The sequence below is a fragment of the Biomphalaria glabrata genome, chromosome 2, assembly GCF_947242115.1.
Source record: "Biomphalaria glabrata chromosome 2, xgBioGlab47.1, whole genome shotgun sequence".
NCBI lineage: Eukaryota > Metazoa > Mollusca > Gastropoda > Planorbidae > Biomphalaria > Biomphalaria glabrata.
This window is the reverse complement of record NC_074712.1, coordinates 22,843,317-22,863,664: the sequence shown is the minus strand read 5'-3', so window position 1 is coordinate 22,863,664 and position 20,348 is coordinate 22,843,317. Positions and strand designations below refer to the sequence as shown.

Below are 20,348 nucleotides of genomic sequence, written 5' to 3'. Positions count from 1 at the left end.
ATAAACAACTACATTAGAATAGCATCAAAATAAATAGAAAATACATTATTTTAAACACAATTGTTCAACTCTGTTGATCCTAATGTATACAGACTATATTGAACAGTGCATTACCTAATAGAGGCACTTTGGCAGCTGATGGCGGCAGATTGGCTTCCATCAGTAACATTAACAAGAAAAAGGCGACAAAAATGTTGATACCTGGGACAAGTACAAAAACAAAAAAGTATTTTAATTTAGCAAAGACATGAAATAAATGAGAAGGAGATACACAAGCTGTGGAGGGAGGAACATGGAATAAGTTGGAGAGAAAACAATGACCTATGAGAGAATATGGGAAGAAAATGAGGGGATAAGGGTTATGGTGCAAGGCAGATGGTACAAGCGATGGTAGTGCAAGGTAAGAAGCTATAAGCGATGGTAGTGCTAGGTAGGATGGTACAGGTGAAGATGCTGCAGATAAGATAGTATTAATGCAGATGCTGTGAATTAAGATGGTAGAAGTGCAGGTATTGCAAGATAAGATGATACAAATGCAGATGCTGCGAGTTAAGATGGTAGAAGTGCAGGTATTGCAAGATAATATAATACAAATGCAGATGCTGCGAGTTAAGATGCTAGAAGTGCAGGTATTGCAAGATAAGATGATACAAATGCAGATGCTGCGAGTTAAGATGGTAGAAGTGCAGGTATTGCAAGATAATATAATACAAATGCAGATGCTGCGAGTTAAGATAATAGAAGTGCAGGTATTGCAAGATAAGATGATACAAATGCAGATGCTGCGAGTTAAGATGGTAGAAGTGCAGGTATTGCAAGATAATATAATACAAATGCAGATGCTGCGAGTTAAAATGCTAGAAGTGCAGGTATTGCAAGATAAGATGATACAAATGCAGATGCTGCGAGTTAAGATGCTAGAAGTGCAGGTATTGCAAGATAATATGATACAAATGCAGATGCTGCGAGTTAAGATGATAGAAGTGCAGGTATTGCAAAATAATATGATACAAATGCAGATGCTGCGAGTTAAGATAATAGAAGTGCAGGTATTGCAAGATAAGATGATACAAATGCATATGCTGCGAGTTAAGATAATAGAAGTGCAGGTATTGCAAGATAAGATGATACAAATGCATATGCTGCGAGTTAAGATAATAGAAGTGCAGGTATTGCAAGATAAGATGATACAAATGCAGATGCTGCGAGTTAAGATAATAGAAGTGCAGGTATTGCAAGATAAGATGATACAAATGCATATGCTGCGAGTTAAGATAATAGAAGTGCAGGTATTGCAAGATAAGATGATACAAATGCAGATGCTGCGAGTTATGATAATAGAAGTGCAGGTATTGCAAGATAAGATGATACAAATGCAAATGCTGCGAGTTAAGATGATAGAAGTGCAGGTATTTCAAGATAATATGATACAAATGCAGATGCTGCGAGTTAAGATGCTAGAAGTGCAGGTATTGCAAGATAAGGTGATACAAATGCAGATGCTGCGAGTTAAGATGATAGAAGTGCAGGTATTGCAAGATAAGGTGATTCAAAGATGGTAATCATTGAGGTTGTGATAAGGTAAGAGTATACAATGGAACGGTAGAGCAATGTGCCAGTCAAAAGTGTGACAGTAAAAAGTCTGGTTATAAAATGTGTGTTTCTGTATTGCCTGAAGCTAAGATCTCTACAATGAGGATATATTCACACCAGTTCTTACCTAGCATCATTTTAGCAGGTGACTCAGGTGGAATCCAAAACAAAACCAAGGTCAGTGATGTTAACAGAATACAAGGTAGGATCAGAATGTAATTGTAGAAGGTGGACCTACGTCGGAATACTATAGTGAAGGAAAGGTCAACATAGGGCTCATCAGGACAGCAAGTGTACAGTTTGACATTTCTAACTGCTGGAAACTAAAAAAAAAAACATGAGAACATTAAAAGAATTTCTTGTGACTGTCTCATTTTTGAATTTCTAAGATATATATGTCAGAGAAAAGTTAAAGATAAACTGAGTAACTATCACATAAAAACACACCTAACACAAGATCACAAAATTAAAATAAATACTATGACACATTTTGTTTTTAAACTTTAACAATTTATTTACTTTGAAATAAAAAAAAAAACATCGAAATACTTTGAATGTACTCAAATGTTTTATTCTCTTTATAACACGAGATACCCTTTTCATGGGTTGAGACTCTCTAATGACACCAGATTTTGGATTTTTAAGGTATTACTTTGATTTTGAACTAAATTTGGTATAAAACACAAACTGTATTTTCTACTTGCTTTGAAATTATTTTAACATATTTAGGTCTCTATACAGTATGCACATTCAATTGGAAACCAAATAGTGCGTTGACAGAGTTGACAGAAGATGAAAAGTTGACAGAAAATCAAAAGTAAGTCTTGTTCCTATCTGGAGCCCGAGCTACTGTGTGAAGATACACTAAGAACCACGAGGAACAGGATGGTCAAAACTAAATCTTAATAGCTTTTAATTTGATGTTGTTGCATCCAAAAACAAAAGCAACTTTTCCCTACAGAGTCCCCTCAGAAGTAATGGCTACCTTGAGAATGTCCCAAGAATTACTTTTCACATATTGTGACATATCAATCTTCCCTTCTTTGACTTTTTCCTCTTGGTAGAGTACCATAAGGTCAATCAAGATTCCCGAGTGAGTCCAAGACCCAAACTTGAGTGTACAGTTTTGGATATCAAAAGGGAAGGTAGCTACGTCAATCTCACAGGAACTCCTGGGGAGAAACATCATTGATTGAAGTTTGTGTCAATTAAAATACTTGGGAATTGAATTCAGACTACAAGGACACACATGTGTGTGTGTGCTCTATTATTGCATGCCAATGTCTCTACTTTTAAATATTATATTAAGATGACTTGACGTGTAAGTTTAAATATGTGTTTTAGTTTCAATGTATTCAAGTGTATGTTCTAACGATGACTTGTACAAATGTTTTTAGATCTTTATTTTTAATATTTCAAGTAAAATTTAGAGAGCATGCATGTATGTGTGTGTGAATGTATGTATGTATTTACGTATGTATGTATTTATGTATGTATGTATGTTCTTTATAGAAATGAATCACAGAACCAATCTGCATGAAACTTAGTATAAACGTTCCTTAGAAATAGCAGTGATCTTAGGAGATGTCAAGTTGTCCTACAACAGAAGAGTTGACTAGATTGAGGTCAAAAGAGTCATCTTGATATAGATTTTAACTAGGATCACAGCATAGTTCACCTTTTATTATAAAACAACCCCCCCCCCCCCAAAAAAAAAACACCTCTATTTAAACATAGCTAGTGTATATATATATATATATATATATATATATATATATATATATATATATATACTATATACTAAATATATATCTGTATATATCCATTGCACTGAATCTTCACCCATTCTTCCATTTCAAGTCTTTCAATACTGTATCCTGTTAAATACCAATGCATATTATATGTACTCAAATGATAAGAATACAAAATTGAATATCCTCAATTTCAACGTTGTGCAGCAAGGGATACAGCAAATGTATGTATATAGTATCCATTCAAATATGTCTTTACTTATAAATATATGTGTTTATAGGTGAGGTGAGTTTGATATCAGTAGGAGTAACTAGTTATAGATCTATGTGTGTGTATGGTGCAGCCATGCTTCTCTGTGGATGTTTGTACTTGTAAATAGCTTGCGGCATCCACAGCACTTTGCCATCGTAAGACACAGTACATCGGGCATCACGTCTCTCAGCCAGTCGCTCATCAGCACTGCAAGAGAACACAACACAAGTAGTGTAAGCTTAGATCTTACTGGACAGACCTCATTTATTTGGGATTGTGAGATACAATCAAACTGGATAGGATGATGGCATACTTTTTAACTAAAGGGGCGGAGCTTGGAGACAGGGAGATAGAATAGCATTACAGACAGCTAATGGATTGTTATGAGAGTCATTCTTACTTTCTAGTAGAGATTGTTATGAGAGTCATTCTTACTTTCTAGTAGAGATTGTGTATCGTTTGTAGCAAAATGTTTTACATGTTTCGGATGTTCCTTCAAACTTGAAGATAGTTTACTTCCTAGTCCAAACCTCCCGCAAGACGACGGGGGATGGGAGCGGGCAGGGTTTGAACCCGAGACCATCGATAAATCCGTACGACAGTCCAGCGCGCAAACCGCACGACCAGGCAGCCATCAGTAAAAGACATATTGTTGAAAACACATTAGGAATTTTATTGTCATTTTGTAATTCAACCATTTATTTATGAGCCAACACATCAAGCTTATGTGTACAACTAGCCTACGATGCTTAATGATTTCTTTGTGCCTAAATTAGTTCCAATTTACTTTAAAGTACAGAAATAAGAAGAAAAATATTTTAATATATTACTGTAAAAACTTGATTTAAACATAACTTTTATTCCTATTTATAATCTATACTTTTCTATTATTTATTTGATTTATACTTTCACTATTTTATAATGCTCCAAGATTGTTCTTTTAATATTTTTTGGTTTCATTTGTTTCCCCTTCAAAAGCATCAAAGTATTGAAAGAAAAAAAAAGATCACTGACTATGTCAATAAGAGACACGTCTATACTTACTAGTTATACAGTTTGAAATCAGGAATCCAGATCTTACTGGACGGGACACGAATACTGTCCACCCCTCCGTGTTTTGCAGGGTCCCATTTCAAATGGATGTCATACCATATCTGGACAACAACAAAAAGAAACAACAGATTTAATTTGTTCAAAACTGAAATCAGAGAGACTTACAACAAAGTCTTAGACCAAATAATGTTTTCAGTCTAACCGGGGCAGAGTCCCTCTGATTCCTTCATCGATGTCCTACTCTGTAAACCTAGTTATCTCCATGTGATTTGCTAATACGCGTTTAAAAGAAGCTTAAAAATGTGAAATTGTAAAAGCCACAATTACACATTGGGTCGTCATTTGTGCTTAAGTGACATGAACTAGCACTTCAGTGTATTATAGTATCGTCCAACAGACAAGGAAAGAAAAGCCCACGTCACATAAGCCCAGCAGCCTGGCTGACAACCATGAAACAAGTTCACTGACCCAAAAGAGAAGTTGTCTAACTATTTCAACTTGAAACAAGTGTCACTGACCCAAAAGAGAAGTTGTCTAACTATTTCAACTTGAAACAAGTTCACTGACCCAAAAGAGAAGTTGTCTAACTATTTCAACTTGAAACAAATGTCACTGACCCAAAAGAGAAGTTGTCTAACTATTTCAACTTAAAACAAGTGTCACTGACCCAAAAGAGAAGTTGTCTAACTATTTCAACTCAAAAGTCATCCACAAATGTTATCTCGGTTAATTTCTTTTCTTGCACACTTTAGAGCCATGACCTCGCGATGGGTTTCAACTTTCCAATACTGTTGCAAACTAAAAGTCTGATGAGTGTTTACTTTGAATATTGCAACCAATTGTTTGTAAAATGTTTTACATGTTTCGGATATTCCTTCAGAGTTGAAGATAGTTTACTTCCTAGTCCAAACCTATCGCAGGACGACGGGGGATGGGAGCGGGCAGGGTTTGAACCCGGGACCATCGTTAAATCCAAACGACAGTCCAGCGCGCAAACCGCACGACCAGGCAGCCATCAATGAAAGTTGATGACTACATTTTATTGACTTAGACAAGTGTAGTTTATGAAGTTAGATGAGGTCATTCTGTTTCATTGAAACCAGTTTAGAAAATAAAAGACTAGATGATGTTCAGTTAAATTAACATGTAAAGAAGGTCAGAGATCGAATAAAAAATAATTTTAAACATCTAACAAAGATTTATTTTAATGTCTTTTTTTTTAAATTTTGGTTTCAGACACTTCACACACTGTGTAACTCTATATTGTCACTAGAATCAAGGGACCAACTACGTCACTCATCTCCTATCTGTGACGCCATTTTTCTTGCCTGGCTTTCATTTTTTTTAAAAGATATTTTTAACGGAATTTACACTTTTATTCCAGATAATTGAATTCTTTCAAAACGTCCCAGGTGGCTTCTGTAATGTGTCATTTAGTGGACTGAACTACGGGAACATTAAGATGTCCTGAGGTTTTAGCATCAGGTTCTGATTTCATCATGTGTCGAGAAGGTTATAACGGAGAGAGACACAAAAGTATGGACTTAGGTCCTACATTTATAAGGACATTGTAAAGAATAAAGAACATAGGTCCTACATTTATAAGGACATTGTAAAGAATAAAGAACATAGGTCCTACATTTATAAGGACATTGTAAAGAATAAAGAACATAGGTCCTACATTTATAAGGACATTGTAAAGAATAAAGAACATAGGTCCTACATTTATAAGGACATTGTAAAGAATAAAGAACATAGGTCCTACATTTATAAGGACATTGTAAAGAATAAAGAACATAGGTCCTACATTTATAAGGACATTGTAAAGAATAAAGAACATAGGTCCTACATTTATAAGGACATTGTAAAGAATAAAGAACATAGGTCCTACATTTATAAGGACATTGTAAAGAATAAAGAACATAGGTCCTACATTTATAAGGACATTGTAAAGAATAAAGAACATAGGTCCTACATTTATAAGGACATTGTAAAGAATAAAGAACATAGGTCCTACATTTATAAGGACATTGTAAAGAATAAAGAACATAGGTCCTACATTTATAAGTACATTGTAAAGAATAAAGAACATAGGTCCTACATTTATAAGTACATTGTAAAGAATAAAGAACATATTCTGTCAAAAGTGTTTTACGTGAAACACTAGCTGAAACTCTCAAGATTATTTGTTTTATTTGCTTCTTATTAAAAAAAACAACAACAAACAAATAAATCAATAAATACAGTTTTTTTTTATAATTCTTTTGAAATATGTAAAGCTAAAGGTTGAACACCAAGAAAACAAGTCTAGGTCCAATTTGTCATTACAAAATTAGCGAAATATGGCCCAGAAATCACTGTGTGCAGTATTTGTATGTAGCTAAGCAACTTCTAGTCTTTTTTTAATATACTTTTAAGACTTAGAATGTGTACCCATTATAAAATGCTTGATTTTCACTTATAGTAAACAAAGATAAAAAAATTGTAAATGAATACCACGTACACTTATTAAAGAATCTAAACCAAATCTTTGATTTAATTTATACAAAGCACCATATTTCTTACTTCAGATAATATTTAAAAAAAACAGGACCTTTTCATGAACTTTGTACTGCCACGTAGCCCAAACAACCCCAGCTCTAAGCTAATCAAAGAGCCAACTTCCAATAGATTGAGTAACCTCGAGAGAAGATATTTCACCATTAGAAGATATTTCACCATTAGACACGCTAGTCTGGTAAGTACCTCACTTATCTAAACTGACAGGACAGAGGTCTTCTTTTACAGCCGGCAAGGCTCTCATTTGTTGGCAGGCTATTTCAGCACACTTTGATTCCACGTTCAGTTCCACAACGAGGCTGACTATATGTGTCTTGACGTAATGGAAAATCTGTGTCTTTCTTTGTTAGGTTTGGGGGGAGGGGAGATTGATTGTTATTAGCGATTACATTTTAATATCAGTCTATATACTTCCAGAAGATAAAAAACAAAATAGGTGCCGAATCAAGGCAAATAGAAAATAGGTCACATTTGTTGAACATAGCGCTGAGACCTCAGGAAAGATTTAAAAGGCGAGGACCCTGACTTTTCTACTGAAATACACACAACGTCAACGTTACTTCAACAAACAAGATGATTGCGTCCTACGCGTGTTCCTAGGTCAATCTAGTCATGCATGGTAATCAGTTACTTAAATTCTGTCAAGTCATTGGTTTTCCATGCACTAGGAAAGAAGGAGTATTTGTACAAAATTTATTCTACCATATGATGCAAGGAATGTGCCTTTTATCTTTGTGTCTGAGTAGTTTAATAGATTTTGTTTTTGTATTTGAAGATTATGGTTCAGTGTTTTGTGTATAATTGTTACTTTAGGGTCTACTTTTAAGTCATCTATTCTGACTGGTTTCTAAATTTAGTGATTTTACTAAAGCTGTTACTCTGATCAAATGTGAATATTCATTTGTTATGAATCTCACTGCTCTATTTTGTGTCTGTTCCAGTTTCTGTTTTCTTGAGTTGAGGGGTCCCAAACGGAGGATGCATATTCTATTATTGGCCTGACCAAGGTTAAAGAACATTTTATTTTTATATTCTTATTTGATTTATAGACATTTCTTTTAATTAACGCTAATGCTTTGACTGATTTTGTAAAAGTTTCATCAATATGGGGATTTCATGATAATTTTCATTTTTATAACACCTAGCTATTTAGCGTTTTTAGTCTGTGTTATTGGTTTACCATGAATAAGATAAGTGGTATTTATTTGTTTTATTTTTTTATTTGTGTTACTCTTAATAGCGGCCATTTTTTCTGGGTGGAAAGACATGCTCCAATTTGATTCCCATCTCTGCAATTCATCTAATCTTCTTTGTAAATTTTCTGTATCTTGTGTGTTTTTTTTATTAGCGGCCTCCGAATGGGGAAAAGACGCTATTAGTTTTGTGTGGTCTGTCTGACCATCCGTCCCGTTTTGATCTCGTAAACTAGAAAAGATAGTGAAAATTCGACATCATAATATTTTAGACCATTCAAATTTCTGATGCAACCCCATAATTTTTTTGTCTGAAAGCGAAAAATCTAATTTTTAAAATCAACTATGCAAGCAGTGTGTTTCATAAAACTACACCATTTTTAAAACTATTCACTATTAAAAATAACAAACACGGGAGGCTATTTAGTAAGGCTAATTACAATCTACCTTATTTATAACACATTTATGCAGACGGTTTTAGATTTTTTGTAAAAAAATATTTTTACATTATGCAAGAAAACAATTAATAAGTAATTTTTCATTTTATCACGCGAACTGCAATGCTGTACTACAACTATAGAATACTTTACTAAAGGAATTGTTTTTTTTACGGAATGTTTTTTTTTTTTGCTTAAGGACTTTGAATAAGAGATTGACCCTTTACAAAACAATTACATCAATTAGATAATCATTATAACATCAGTTAGGCCAGGTCCACATTGGACTTCACATTCACGTTCACATATCCTTTGGTCTCCTGGACGGTTGGGGCACCACACAAGATCTTTCAACATTCTTTCTCCATTCTTCTCTGTCATTTGCCTTTGTTAGAATCGCATTCTGATATTCTTTCTGAAAATATTGAAACCTGCCTTTTTATCTGCCTGGATGGTTCACTTCGGAGACCGATTTTGAGTTTGTGTTTCCACACAAACTGTCTTTGTAACCTTGTTATAACCTTGTTGTTCTATATATTATGCAATCTTCTGCATATAATTTGACTTAAAATAGTAGTGAACTGTTCCATGAGGTACACATGAGTTTACTGTTATTGGTGTTGATTTAGAGCTATTTGTTGTTCTCTCCCTATCAGAAAATTCTGAATCCATTAGGTAATGAATCATCAATGCCAACATTATTTTTTTTAAGCAAACTATGATGAAAGGGGAAATTGACTTTTTTTTACTTACTATGGTGGTGAACTTTGTCAAAAGCCTTAGAAAAATCTAATAAGATATCATCTATTTGTAAATTATTATCTAAACCTTTTGAAAAATAAAATTACCAATTAGTCCTATTAGTTGTGTTTCACATGATCTATATTTCCTGAAGCCATGCTGGTATGGAGTAAGGACATTATGTTTGTCTATGTGGTTTATGATGCTACTACATATTATGTGTTCTAGGATTTTACATGTGATGCTGGTTAGTGATACTGGTCTGAAGTTTCCTGGGTCAGATTTTTCTCAACTAGATAGGAAGAGGTTTTGGACATCGCTAGTCACTAATCTTGTCCCAATAGAAAGGAAACTATATGGAGAGCTCCCTGATTTGGAAACCACTGCGCAGTTCATCTCATGTATTGGTCTACTCATCTGAACACTCCAACATAACAATGAGAACGAAGAAGAAGAAGAACTAATCTTGTTACATTTAGCTTGACGGCCTAAGCGTCCAAAGTGTTGAGATGTTAATTCTTAAATCTAAAAAAGCGATATCGGCAAACATTTAGAAGTATAAACGACAATCCCGAAATTCATCAAATAAATTTAAATATAACTTTTGTGCATGTGACTGTATGTGTACTTGTGTCTGTATGTGTACTTGTGTCTGTATGTGTACTTGTGTCTGTATGTGTACTTGTGTCTGTATGTGTACTTGTGTCTGTATGTGTACTTGTGTCTGTATGTGTACTTGTGTCTGTATGTGTACTTGTGTCTGTATGTGTGCATCTGACTGTATGTGTACTTGTGTCTGTATGTGTGCATCTGACTGTATGTGTACTTGTGTCTGTATGTGTACTTGTGTCTGTATGTGTACTTGTGTCTGTATGTGTACTTGTGTCTGTATGTGTACTTGTGTCTGTATGTGTACTTGTGTCTGTATGTGTACTTGTGTCTGTATGTGTACTTGTGTCTGTATGTGTACTTGTGTCTGTATGTTACTTGTGTCTGTATGTGTACTTGTGTCTGTATGTGTACTTGTGTCTGTATGTGTACTTGTGTCTGTATGTGTACTTGTGTCTGTATGTGTACTTGTGTCTGTATGTGTACTTGTGTCTGTATGTGTACTTGTGTCTCTATGTGTACTTGTGTCTGTATGTGTACTTGTGTCTGTATGTGTACTTGTGTCTGTATGTGTACTTGTGTCTGTATGTGTACTTGTGTCTGTATGTGTACTTGTGTCTGTATTTTCGTTTGTTCTAAAACAAAATCCCAAGTGAATGTTTAAATTTCACAGAAATTAAATTAACCCATTTTTTAAAAAACTCATTATAATTTCATATTTCGTAGGAAAAGATTTTACACAGCATTTTTTTTATGTTATTTCCCTGAAAAAAAAAACGCCATTGCTGCTTGTCAATGCCTTTGTGAATGTTTAATCCTATTTGTGCCGAGGACTGGCATTCACTCCGTCTGTTTGTATTGTATGTCCAGGTCTCTGGAGATCAAGGCCCAATTATAAAAGAAACACACACTGTGAAAGGGTCCATACAATAATTAAAACTTACTGAGTAGGAAACGCCAGAGACTCTATGAAATCCTAAAACTAGCACAAAGTCAGGTCTGGGCCATGGAACAAATCATTGTAAGAAAACTGATATCAAATGTAGAGGGCTTTAATTATAGTAGTAGAACTTATAGAGCAAGGCAAAGAGATTTTATATCAATATCTACATTTATACTGGCAATGTCTTCGATTCGGAGGTGAACGAGGTGTAGTGTGAGTGTTTTGTACACATTCAAGCATGAGACTTCATTTTAGAACATCATTTTAAGAACTTTTACAAACAAAACGGAACATTTTAAATGTAAAAAAATGAAATTTTGTGTGACTTAAATAACAACATACAAATTACATCTTATAAACTTTTAGAGAGCGCTGTAGGAGACCCACACACAAATGTATCATACAAAATTAGAAACATTTATTTGATAGGTATTTGGGATTATGTTCAGAAAGAAGTGTCTGCTGAAAAAATGTTTGTATTTAATCGACTTACAAAACATAACTTTTAGACTAGTGACTTACAAAACATAACTTTTAGACTAGTGACTTACGAAACATAATGTTTAGACTAGTGACTTACAAAACATAACTTTTAGACTAGTGACTTACAAAACATAACTTTTAGACTAGTGACTTACAAAACATAATGTTTAGACTAGTGACTTACAAAACATAACTTTTAGACTAGTGACTTACAAAACATAATGTTTAGACTAGTGACTTACAAAACATAATGTTTAGACTAGTGACTTACACAACATACATTTTAGACTAGTGACTTACGAAACGATCCCAGACGTTCAACGTCAGAACTTGGTTTTTCTCATCCAGGTCCATAATTTGAATCAGTTGCATGTTATAGCTGATGGTGATGGTGTCATTATAGAACTCTACAGGACGGCTATAGGTACCACGTCTTCTGTACTTAGCCAGTAGAGATTTGATCAGTTTGTCTTCTTCAGACAGCTGAATGCTTTTCAAGAAACCTTTGAACAAGACAAAGTTCCAGTCTAGTACTATTTGAATAGGAAGAATGACTTGGGTTTTCTATAGTTCACATTGATTTAATGTTAAGGTAGAAAAAACTAAAAACTGAACAAATGAAATTACCGTCTATCATTTCATGATTAATTAAAAATAAAATTGTCTAATTCAATAAAATATTGATTTTGTTACTTGATATTACAATGTTAACATGAAGAGGAGAAATGTTTTTATTGACATGAAATGAATTGGATGCATGCCACAAGTTTATACAGTGATAATAGTCTACAATTCCATTATCAGGAGAACCTTAAGCATAGTTCTATGAGCAAATGTTTTTGTGAGCAATTGATCATGAGACAGGAACAAAAGGTGGGGGGCTATAGATCTATGAGGTAGTTAAGAACGCAGCATTACAGAAACATGTTGCATTAAAATAATCATCATTATTATCATTAATCTCCATGAAAGTTTGAGAGGCTCAAATCTTCTCTTCCCAAAACCCTGGACAAACCCAACCCTGAACAAACCCTGCAGTTATCCACATTGCATGTATGTCCCCATTCAAATCTAGATCATACAGCTCCAAGAGCTACGGAGACGGAATTCCGCAAGTCTGGGACAGCAAAAAAAGAAGCACATTTTCCTCCCCTAACCAGGGCACAGTGAAGTTTGGCCTGAACCTTGCAAAGTACAAACCAACAGGCCAATACCCATCCTGCACTGTGCAATAATAGCTTGTTTAGACCTGGGTAGCCTACACCACGAGTCCTGCACTGTGCAATATAAGCTTGTTTAGACCTGGGTAGCCTACACCACCAGTAAAACTGTAAATAGAGAAGTGCTTCAAAAATGTCTTTCTTCAATGCTGAATGTTTAATTTTGACGAGGTCATGTCAAACAATTCTTTCTCAATCCTTAGTGAACTATTAACTTGAAACAGAGTATCTGAGTTCTTGTTGAGAGAGGACTTAGCTTTAGACTAAATGGTAAAAATACTTCAGAAAGCAGTTTTATAGCTTTTAGTAGATCTAATAATCCGGCAATTTTAATGGATTTGTATACAGCTTATTCTGGTTGTTTTATAATAAATATATATTTCTTAACTAATTTCTGATGATTTAGAATTATGGAATAAAACCTATATCTAACTTCAATTGTACATAAAGTCTATGCCAAGAGCTCATAAAAAAGCAACGTGTACTTTGGTGGTTATCAATTTTTGTTTTTAAATGTATAATTAAAGCCAAAGCTTACTAAAGATTAAAATTATATTTTTTTCCTAGTGTAAAATTTACATTGAAAACATAACAACGACAACAACAACAAGAGAACTCGACAAGATCTTACTTACTGTCAGTGACATCAAAGACCAAAATAAAGAAGGTCAAGGCGGAGATCTTCATGGTCAACGATGGGCCGAAGTAGTGCTCTGCAACAAGAAATATAGAAAGCTCTACTGTAACTGTTTTTCAGCACTATTGTGTTCTAGTTCTATCAGAGACTTTTGCATGCAACATCATTGGATAAATCTTAATAGTTGATCACAGTTGAAGTAAGTCAGTAATTCAGTCAGTAATATCAACAACATGCGTACAATATAAACAAAGATTTAAAACACGAATGTTCGACCGACCTGTTGAACCTGTGACAATGTTAGCATAGCATCATTTTAGCCTCATTGCTATTAGACTTATCACCTACCTAAATAGATATATATAAATAAGATTGTTAATGGTATTGTATTCACACACGATTAAGAAGGTGGAAATATATATATATATTCACACACAAACAAATAAAAAAACAAGGTTACAAAAGATAGTTTGTGTGGGAACACAAACTCAAAATCGGCCCCCGAAGTGGTCCACCCAGGCAGGCTTCAATATTTTCAGAAAGAACATCCTAATGAAATTATATCAAAGACAAATGAGAGATAAGAATGGAGAAAGAAGGTTAACAGATCTTGTTTAGTGCCCCAACGGTCCAGCAGATCAAAGGATATGTGAAAGTGAATGTAAAGTTAGATGTGAACCTGGCCTAACTAGTTCTACTTTCAGACCTTGTGGTCTATAGGGCAGATGATGTAAAGTTCATTTGTTTTTGTGGCCTACGGTAAATGAGGTTGTCATGTAGCCAGCACAACGACCAACCACCTTTACTTTTCTCCAACTAATGTCAGGTACCCATTAGAGCTGAGTGGACTCAGAGGCGCCCAAGGATTCCAAAGTTGAAAATCCCAGTCTTCACCAGGATTTGAACCCGGGACCACCGGTTCGGAAGCCAAGCGCTTTACCGCTCAGCCACCGCGCCTCCCCTGGCCTAACTGATGTCTTATAAGTGGTCTAATTATTTTGAAAAGGCTCAGTCTCTGAATTGTATCCTTATTGCTTAATGTTCCCATGAGCAAAAATTAAGAAAATGACGTTTACGAGATTACTATTCGTTTTAAATGAGGTCTAACTTATAATGCATACTAATTAGCCTTTTCTCTTTAAAAAACTGCTTGCATAACTGATTTTAAAAATTAGATTTTTCGCTTAAAGAAAAAAAAAGTAGCCGTTGCATCAGAACTTTGAATGGTCTAAAATATTGTGATGTCGGATTTTTAATATCTTTTCTAGTTTACGAGATCTAAACGGGACGGACGGACAGATGGACAGACATTTCACACAAAACTAATAGCGTCTTTTCCCCTTTCGGGGGCCGCTAATAGAGTATATTGTTAATCTCTTTAATCTAAACTTTCTAAAGTAATGAAAAAAAAAGTTTTAAATATAAGTATTAAACCTTTTAAATAAATAAAAATAAAATATTTAAAAAAAGCTTATATTAAATGTAGTTGTATCGATTAGTTTGAATCGATAATGCCATTAAATTTGTAATAGATCTAGATTCTAGACCAACTACAATACATCTGTGCGATTTGAAATAATTTTACAAACTGTTTTTGTTTGCGCTATTTCAAGCTTTTGGCTTTCTCATTACGCTCTGATCCTGTCACGTCTGGACCAGATGGAAGGGATACAGGGGAGAAAGGAAGGGGTGTAACTAGGTCGTCACTTTTTAAATATACTTATACAAGAACAACTACACCAACTTTTCACTTTCAAAAAACATATTCTTTGATCTTGACAAATATTAAGCGTGTTATTTTCTTCAATTGATAAATGAACAATACCCTGAGGCAAAGTCTTAATTGATTGTCATTTGATGTACATACACAGCGCCGGTCCTACAGATTGCGGGGGACCTATGCGAAACGGATTTCGCGGGGCCCAGTCTGGGTAGGGATAAGGATAATAAGTGAAAATTAAGATTTTGTATTAGAAAATAAATTTGTCTTTGCATTTTATTCATACTTTACTAAGTACAAAATCCCTGTCAAATTAACTTTACGAGCCATCTACATCAGATCACTGGCGGATCCAGAACTTTGGAGTGGGGGGGGGGGGCAATTTTTTTCCAAACCCTAACCCTAACGCCCAGTAAATCCTAACCCTATGCATAAACGTGCGTACAGTATATATATATATATATATATATATATATATATATATATATATATATATTCGATATATGAGAATAAAATAAGACTGTTTCTCAGTCTTCGGCGAAAAAAAAACAGAAAAAAAAAAGTCATGTTGAGGCCTTTCTCTTGCAAGCTCGGGGGTCTGGGAGAGCGCTGTAAGCTTCTTCAGTGGGGTTCGGAGCGAAGCCCCAACACCCAAAAGCGTTTTCTTGCATTTTTCACTGCAGTAACGCATTCTCCTGACATCTACAGCTCATTATTTATCAGTGGGATTCGGGGCGAAGCCCCGACGCCAAAAGCGTTTTCTTGCATTTTTCACGGCTGAAACGCATTCTCCTGACATCTACAGCTCATTACTTATTAGTGGGGTTCGGGGCGAAGCCCCGACTCAAAAGCGTTTTCTTGCATTTTTCACTGCAGAAACGCATTCTCCTGACATCTACAGCTCATTATTTATCAGTGGGATTCGGGGCGAAGCCCCTACGTCAAAAGCGTTTTCTTGCATTTTCACGGCTGAAACGCATTCTCCCGACATCTACATTCATTACTTATTAGTGGGGTTCGGGGCGAAGCCCCTACGTCAAAAGCGTTTTCTTGCATTTTCACGGCTGAAACGCATTCTCCTGACATCTACAGCTCATTATTTATTAGTGGGGTTCGCCCCGACACCAAAAGCGTTTTCTTGCATTCTTCACTGAAGAAACGCATTCTCCTGACATCTACAGCTTATTATTCATCAGTGAGGTTCGGGGCGAGGCCTCGACTCTAAAAGCGTTTTCTGGCATTCTTCACTGCAGTAACGCATTCTCCTGACCTACAGCTCATTATTCATTCTATTATAAAGGACCTTTTGAATAATGAGAAAAATATTCTAATATGAATGTATAGTCCCTTAATACATTGCAAATACAACCGATTTGTTCTTTGATAAGATAAGATACCCCACATATTTAGATTAAGGCTTTTAGGATCGCCGCTGAAAAAAAAATTCGATTAATAATATTCAATAAAATTCAAGCATAAATTGTGAGTTATAGTCCTAAATTTATTTAACTAGAAAAATATGAGATAGAGTAAAGGTTGGAAAAAGTCGACTAGGAAAAGATTATCTGGCTTTTGAACTCATCTCAACCGTGACTGTTATATTGAAAAATTTCGTTTGAATTATAACTTTTCCAAAGCAAAGTCTTTCTTAAAATAGTTATGATAAATTCATGTGAAATTACACAAACTCTGTCTGGAAAGGGGAAGGGTGGTAAAATGAAAACGATTTATCCTCGTTTCTGCTAATGATTGCATTTTGCATTAAAGAATAGGGGTTGGGCGACTAGATATAAGAATTTACTTTATAGCATATATAAATTATATTAGTGACAGATTTTTTAAATTTTGTAATTTGTAATAATGGGGGGAAGGTGATAGCATGTATCGCACTTCCACCTGTTTATATTATATAGATATTCGACTAATTTTGTTCCCATTCTATGATTTCTCCATAAAAGTAGGACCGCCCCCCATCCACTCAAAGGGTTTAGATGGGAAGGGCAGTAGAGGTATTCGCTCCTTCCCTTCCAATAGGCCAACAGGTGAACGACACAATATAAAGACCGGTTAAAATACCAATAACAAGTTTTAATCATATAGATATTTAATTGATTCTGTTAGCAAACTGTGATTTCTACAAATAAATAGGACCGCCCCCCCCACTCGAAAGTTTATGGTGGGGGGGGGGGATTGATGCCATCGCCACCTCCCGACACTACCAAATCGGCCAAAATACTAGAAAGGGGGGGGGCGAAATAATCTAAAAATAGGTTGAAATATAAATAATTAGTATATATTATTAACATAAGTAATAAATTCGTATACAAATTGTGTGATTTCTATACTAAAATTCGTCCGCCCCCAGGGGGGGGGGGGGGCTCGGCCGAGTGGGGGGCGATCGCCCCTACCGCCCCCCTCCCTGGATCCGCCAGTGCATCAGATAGTAGTTTTCAAACATAAAGCCGATAAACATTCAGATTTGCTTTTTAGATTTACAATCGACTAGCAAAATATCGCTTGTGTTTTTTTTTTAAGAGGTCGAGTTAGATTTAGATGTATATTTGTATGCCAGTGACTATTAAAGTAAATTAAGTATTTGAACTTCTTGTTTTAGTTAAAATTCGCATTAATATTACATTTTTATTAAATAAAGCTGACAATGTCATTTCTTTTTAATCGCGAGTAGGATTGGCGTTTTTCATATTGAATGACACACAGAAATGACAATGTTTTAAGTTTTTAAGGAGATTTGCATGAGTTTTCATAAGATTTTAATAATTTCAGATTTTCATGCCTTTTTCGTATATTTTGCAATTTCAGGAGAATTCCAGGAACCCTTTAATAATACGTTACAGTGGATTAATTTAATAATTTACACCTAGATTTCGCGCGTGGCCTATGAAAGTGCAAGGCACACAGCGGCCCTGTACATACTAAAATCTCAATATAAATCAAGAATGAACAGGAATTATTGGTCACTAATATTTACCGGAATCTAGATAAATAAATGCTAAACACAAACATCTGATGTGGACTGTTGTTGTCTACACTACAGTTTGCTGATAAGCTTTTGGCCTGTATAGCAGAAATAGAGCTGAAACGAGTCTGTAGATTGAAGACAGTTTCCTCCCCTACTCTAAAGATAAGACTGGAGTGTGCTGGACCTGACATTGCAGACATGAACTAAGCCTCTAGTCCCATTTCATGTACCAGCAGCAGGCTGGGGGGGAGCACTGGAAACATTGGTTTGTGTGTGGGGGGGGGGGGGAGGGTGAGTGTGAGGAGCAAGGGGTGAGGGAGAGAAGCTGTTGGAAATATTTAGATACATTTTAAAACTATCAAAGAGAAAGCTAAAATCAATAGTATTGTTTCTACATAGCGATTCTTTAGTTCCTAGAGTTACTCTACTATAAACATGCAACATAAACAAAATACAACCAAGCTTATATTAAGTGTATCAATTAGTTTGGATCAGTCATTTAATTTAATTTGTAATAGATCTAGATTAACAATAAAAAATATGTGATTAGAAATATTTTTTTACCTATTGTTTTTGTTTAGCGCAATTTCACACTTTTAGCGTTCTTACTACGCTATGATCCTATTACTTTCTCACTACGCTATGATCCTGTCACTTTCTCACTACACTATGATCCTGTCACTTTCTCACTACGCTATGATCCTGTCCATGGGCGTAGCCAGGATTTTTTTTCGGGGGGGGGGGGGGGGTTTAAGGGGGGGATTACCCCCCCCCCCCGCGAAATTTTTTATTTTTTTAATTTATGTTTGTGTGTGTGTGTACATAATCTTTATTGCATTCTGACCCTTCATTCTTTCGGAAGACGTTTATTGTGCCCTAGAATAGGTTCTTCCATGAGTTAGTGGAAAAATTGTAGATTCCCCGCCAATACTAGCAAGGGGGTCTGGGGGAGCGCTACTAGCTCCCCCAGCGCGGGGCTTAGCCCCGCCGCCAAGCACTATTTCTGGTATTGAAAGCCAACAAAATGCACATTCTGAAGTATCTACAGTGCATTTTCTACTATGAAAAGTTTTATTTCAAAATCTAATGTGCTATTCTTACTGACTTAGACCCTCCCGCGCCGCTAGCGCGGGGCGATGCCCCGCCGCCAAGCACTATTTCTGGTATTGAAAGCCAACCAAATGCATATTCTGAGGTATCTACACTGCATTTTCCTGCTATTAAAAAGTTTTATTTCAAAAAACTAATGTGCTATTCTTACTGACTTAGACCCTACCGCGCCATTCGGAGCATTTGACGTCAAGCTGTTTCCATAAAATCTGTCACTGGTAATGTCTGAAGCCTCTTCCCACCTGCCATGAGGACCTCAATGAATGAGTGGCGTCAAGTTGTACTAGGATATCATTGCTACTCTTCTTATGCGTAATTCATTTTGTCGGAGAACATGTCCCGCAAACCTCATGCGTCGCTCTCTCACAATCTTACTAAAGGGTCGACTCCCAGTTCGGCATAGGATTTCCTTGATTTAAACCCGATCTCTATAACTGACTCCTAAAATCTGTCTTAGCCATCTTTGTTGAGCCACATTTAGTGTTTTTCAATTTCGGCAGATAACTATTCACTACAGTTTATTAAGGGAGCCCTGCCACTGGTAAAATGTGTAACCACTCTTGAATACGCTCTTGGAATTAAGTGACTGTAGTTTGCTTTAGATTTTATATCGAAAAGAGAAGTTTTATCGTCAAAATCATCTGTTGGGGGTTTTCCACCTCAAAATGCTCTGTAGGGGGATCTTAAACTCATAACCATCTGGAGGGGTTTTAAACTTTAAACAAACGCCATCTGTAGAAGAGGGGTTTAAACTCAAAACCCCCGAATGGATTGGCTACGCTCAAATAATTTTAGTGTGTAATTTGCTTTTTTTATATTGAAGAGGTATTTTTAGCATTAAACCCCTCTGAATGGGGGTTTAAACTAAAAACCCCTTTTGGCAACGCTCATAGCATTTTGAGTGCGTAATTTGCTTTTTTTCTTACACTGAAGATGTATTTTTTAGCCTCAAACCACCCTGGCGGGGGGGGGGGGGGTTAAACTCAAAACCCCTTTGGCTGCGTTCATAGATTTTAGTGTGAGTAATTTGCTTTTATTTATATTGAAGAGGTACTGTTTAGCTTCA

The 20,348-nt window shown here is 35.5% G+C and overlaps 1 protein-coding gene across 5 annotated transcripts in view; it reads right to left on the bottom strand.

Moving 5' to 3' along the window:
* The window catches only part of LOC106065464 (neuronal acetylcholine receptor subunit alpha-10-like), a 223,828-nt gene that overhangs the window by 9,810 nt on the left and 193,670 nt on the right, over positions 1-20,348 (bottom strand). For 2 of the 5 annotated variants that reach the window (XM_056019656.1, XM_056019655.1), the window contains 8 exons: positions 13,753-13,820; positions 13,471-13,548; positions 11,916-12,118; positions 4,642-4,751; positions 3,715-3,804; positions 2,579-2,765; positions 1,721-1,916; positions 115-201 (listed from right to left, as the gene is read on the bottom strand). In XM_056019656.1, the coding sequence (XP_055875631.1) occupies positions 115-201; positions 1,721-1,916; positions 2,579-2,765; positions 3,715-3,804; positions 4,642-4,751; positions 11,916-12,118; positions 13,471-13,522 (925 nt within the window). In that variant the 5' untranslated portion in view covers positions 13,523-13,548; positions 13,753-13,820. Of the gene's footprint in view, positions 1-114; positions 202-1,720; positions 1,917-2,578; positions 2,766-3,714; positions 3,805-4,641; positions 4,752-11,915; positions 12,119-13,470; positions 13,549-13,752; positions 13,821-18,181; positions 18,350-20,348 lie in introns of those variants that run through there. The other 3 variants (XM_056019658.1, XM_013224296.2, XM_056019657.1) reach the window with 3 other exon arrangements.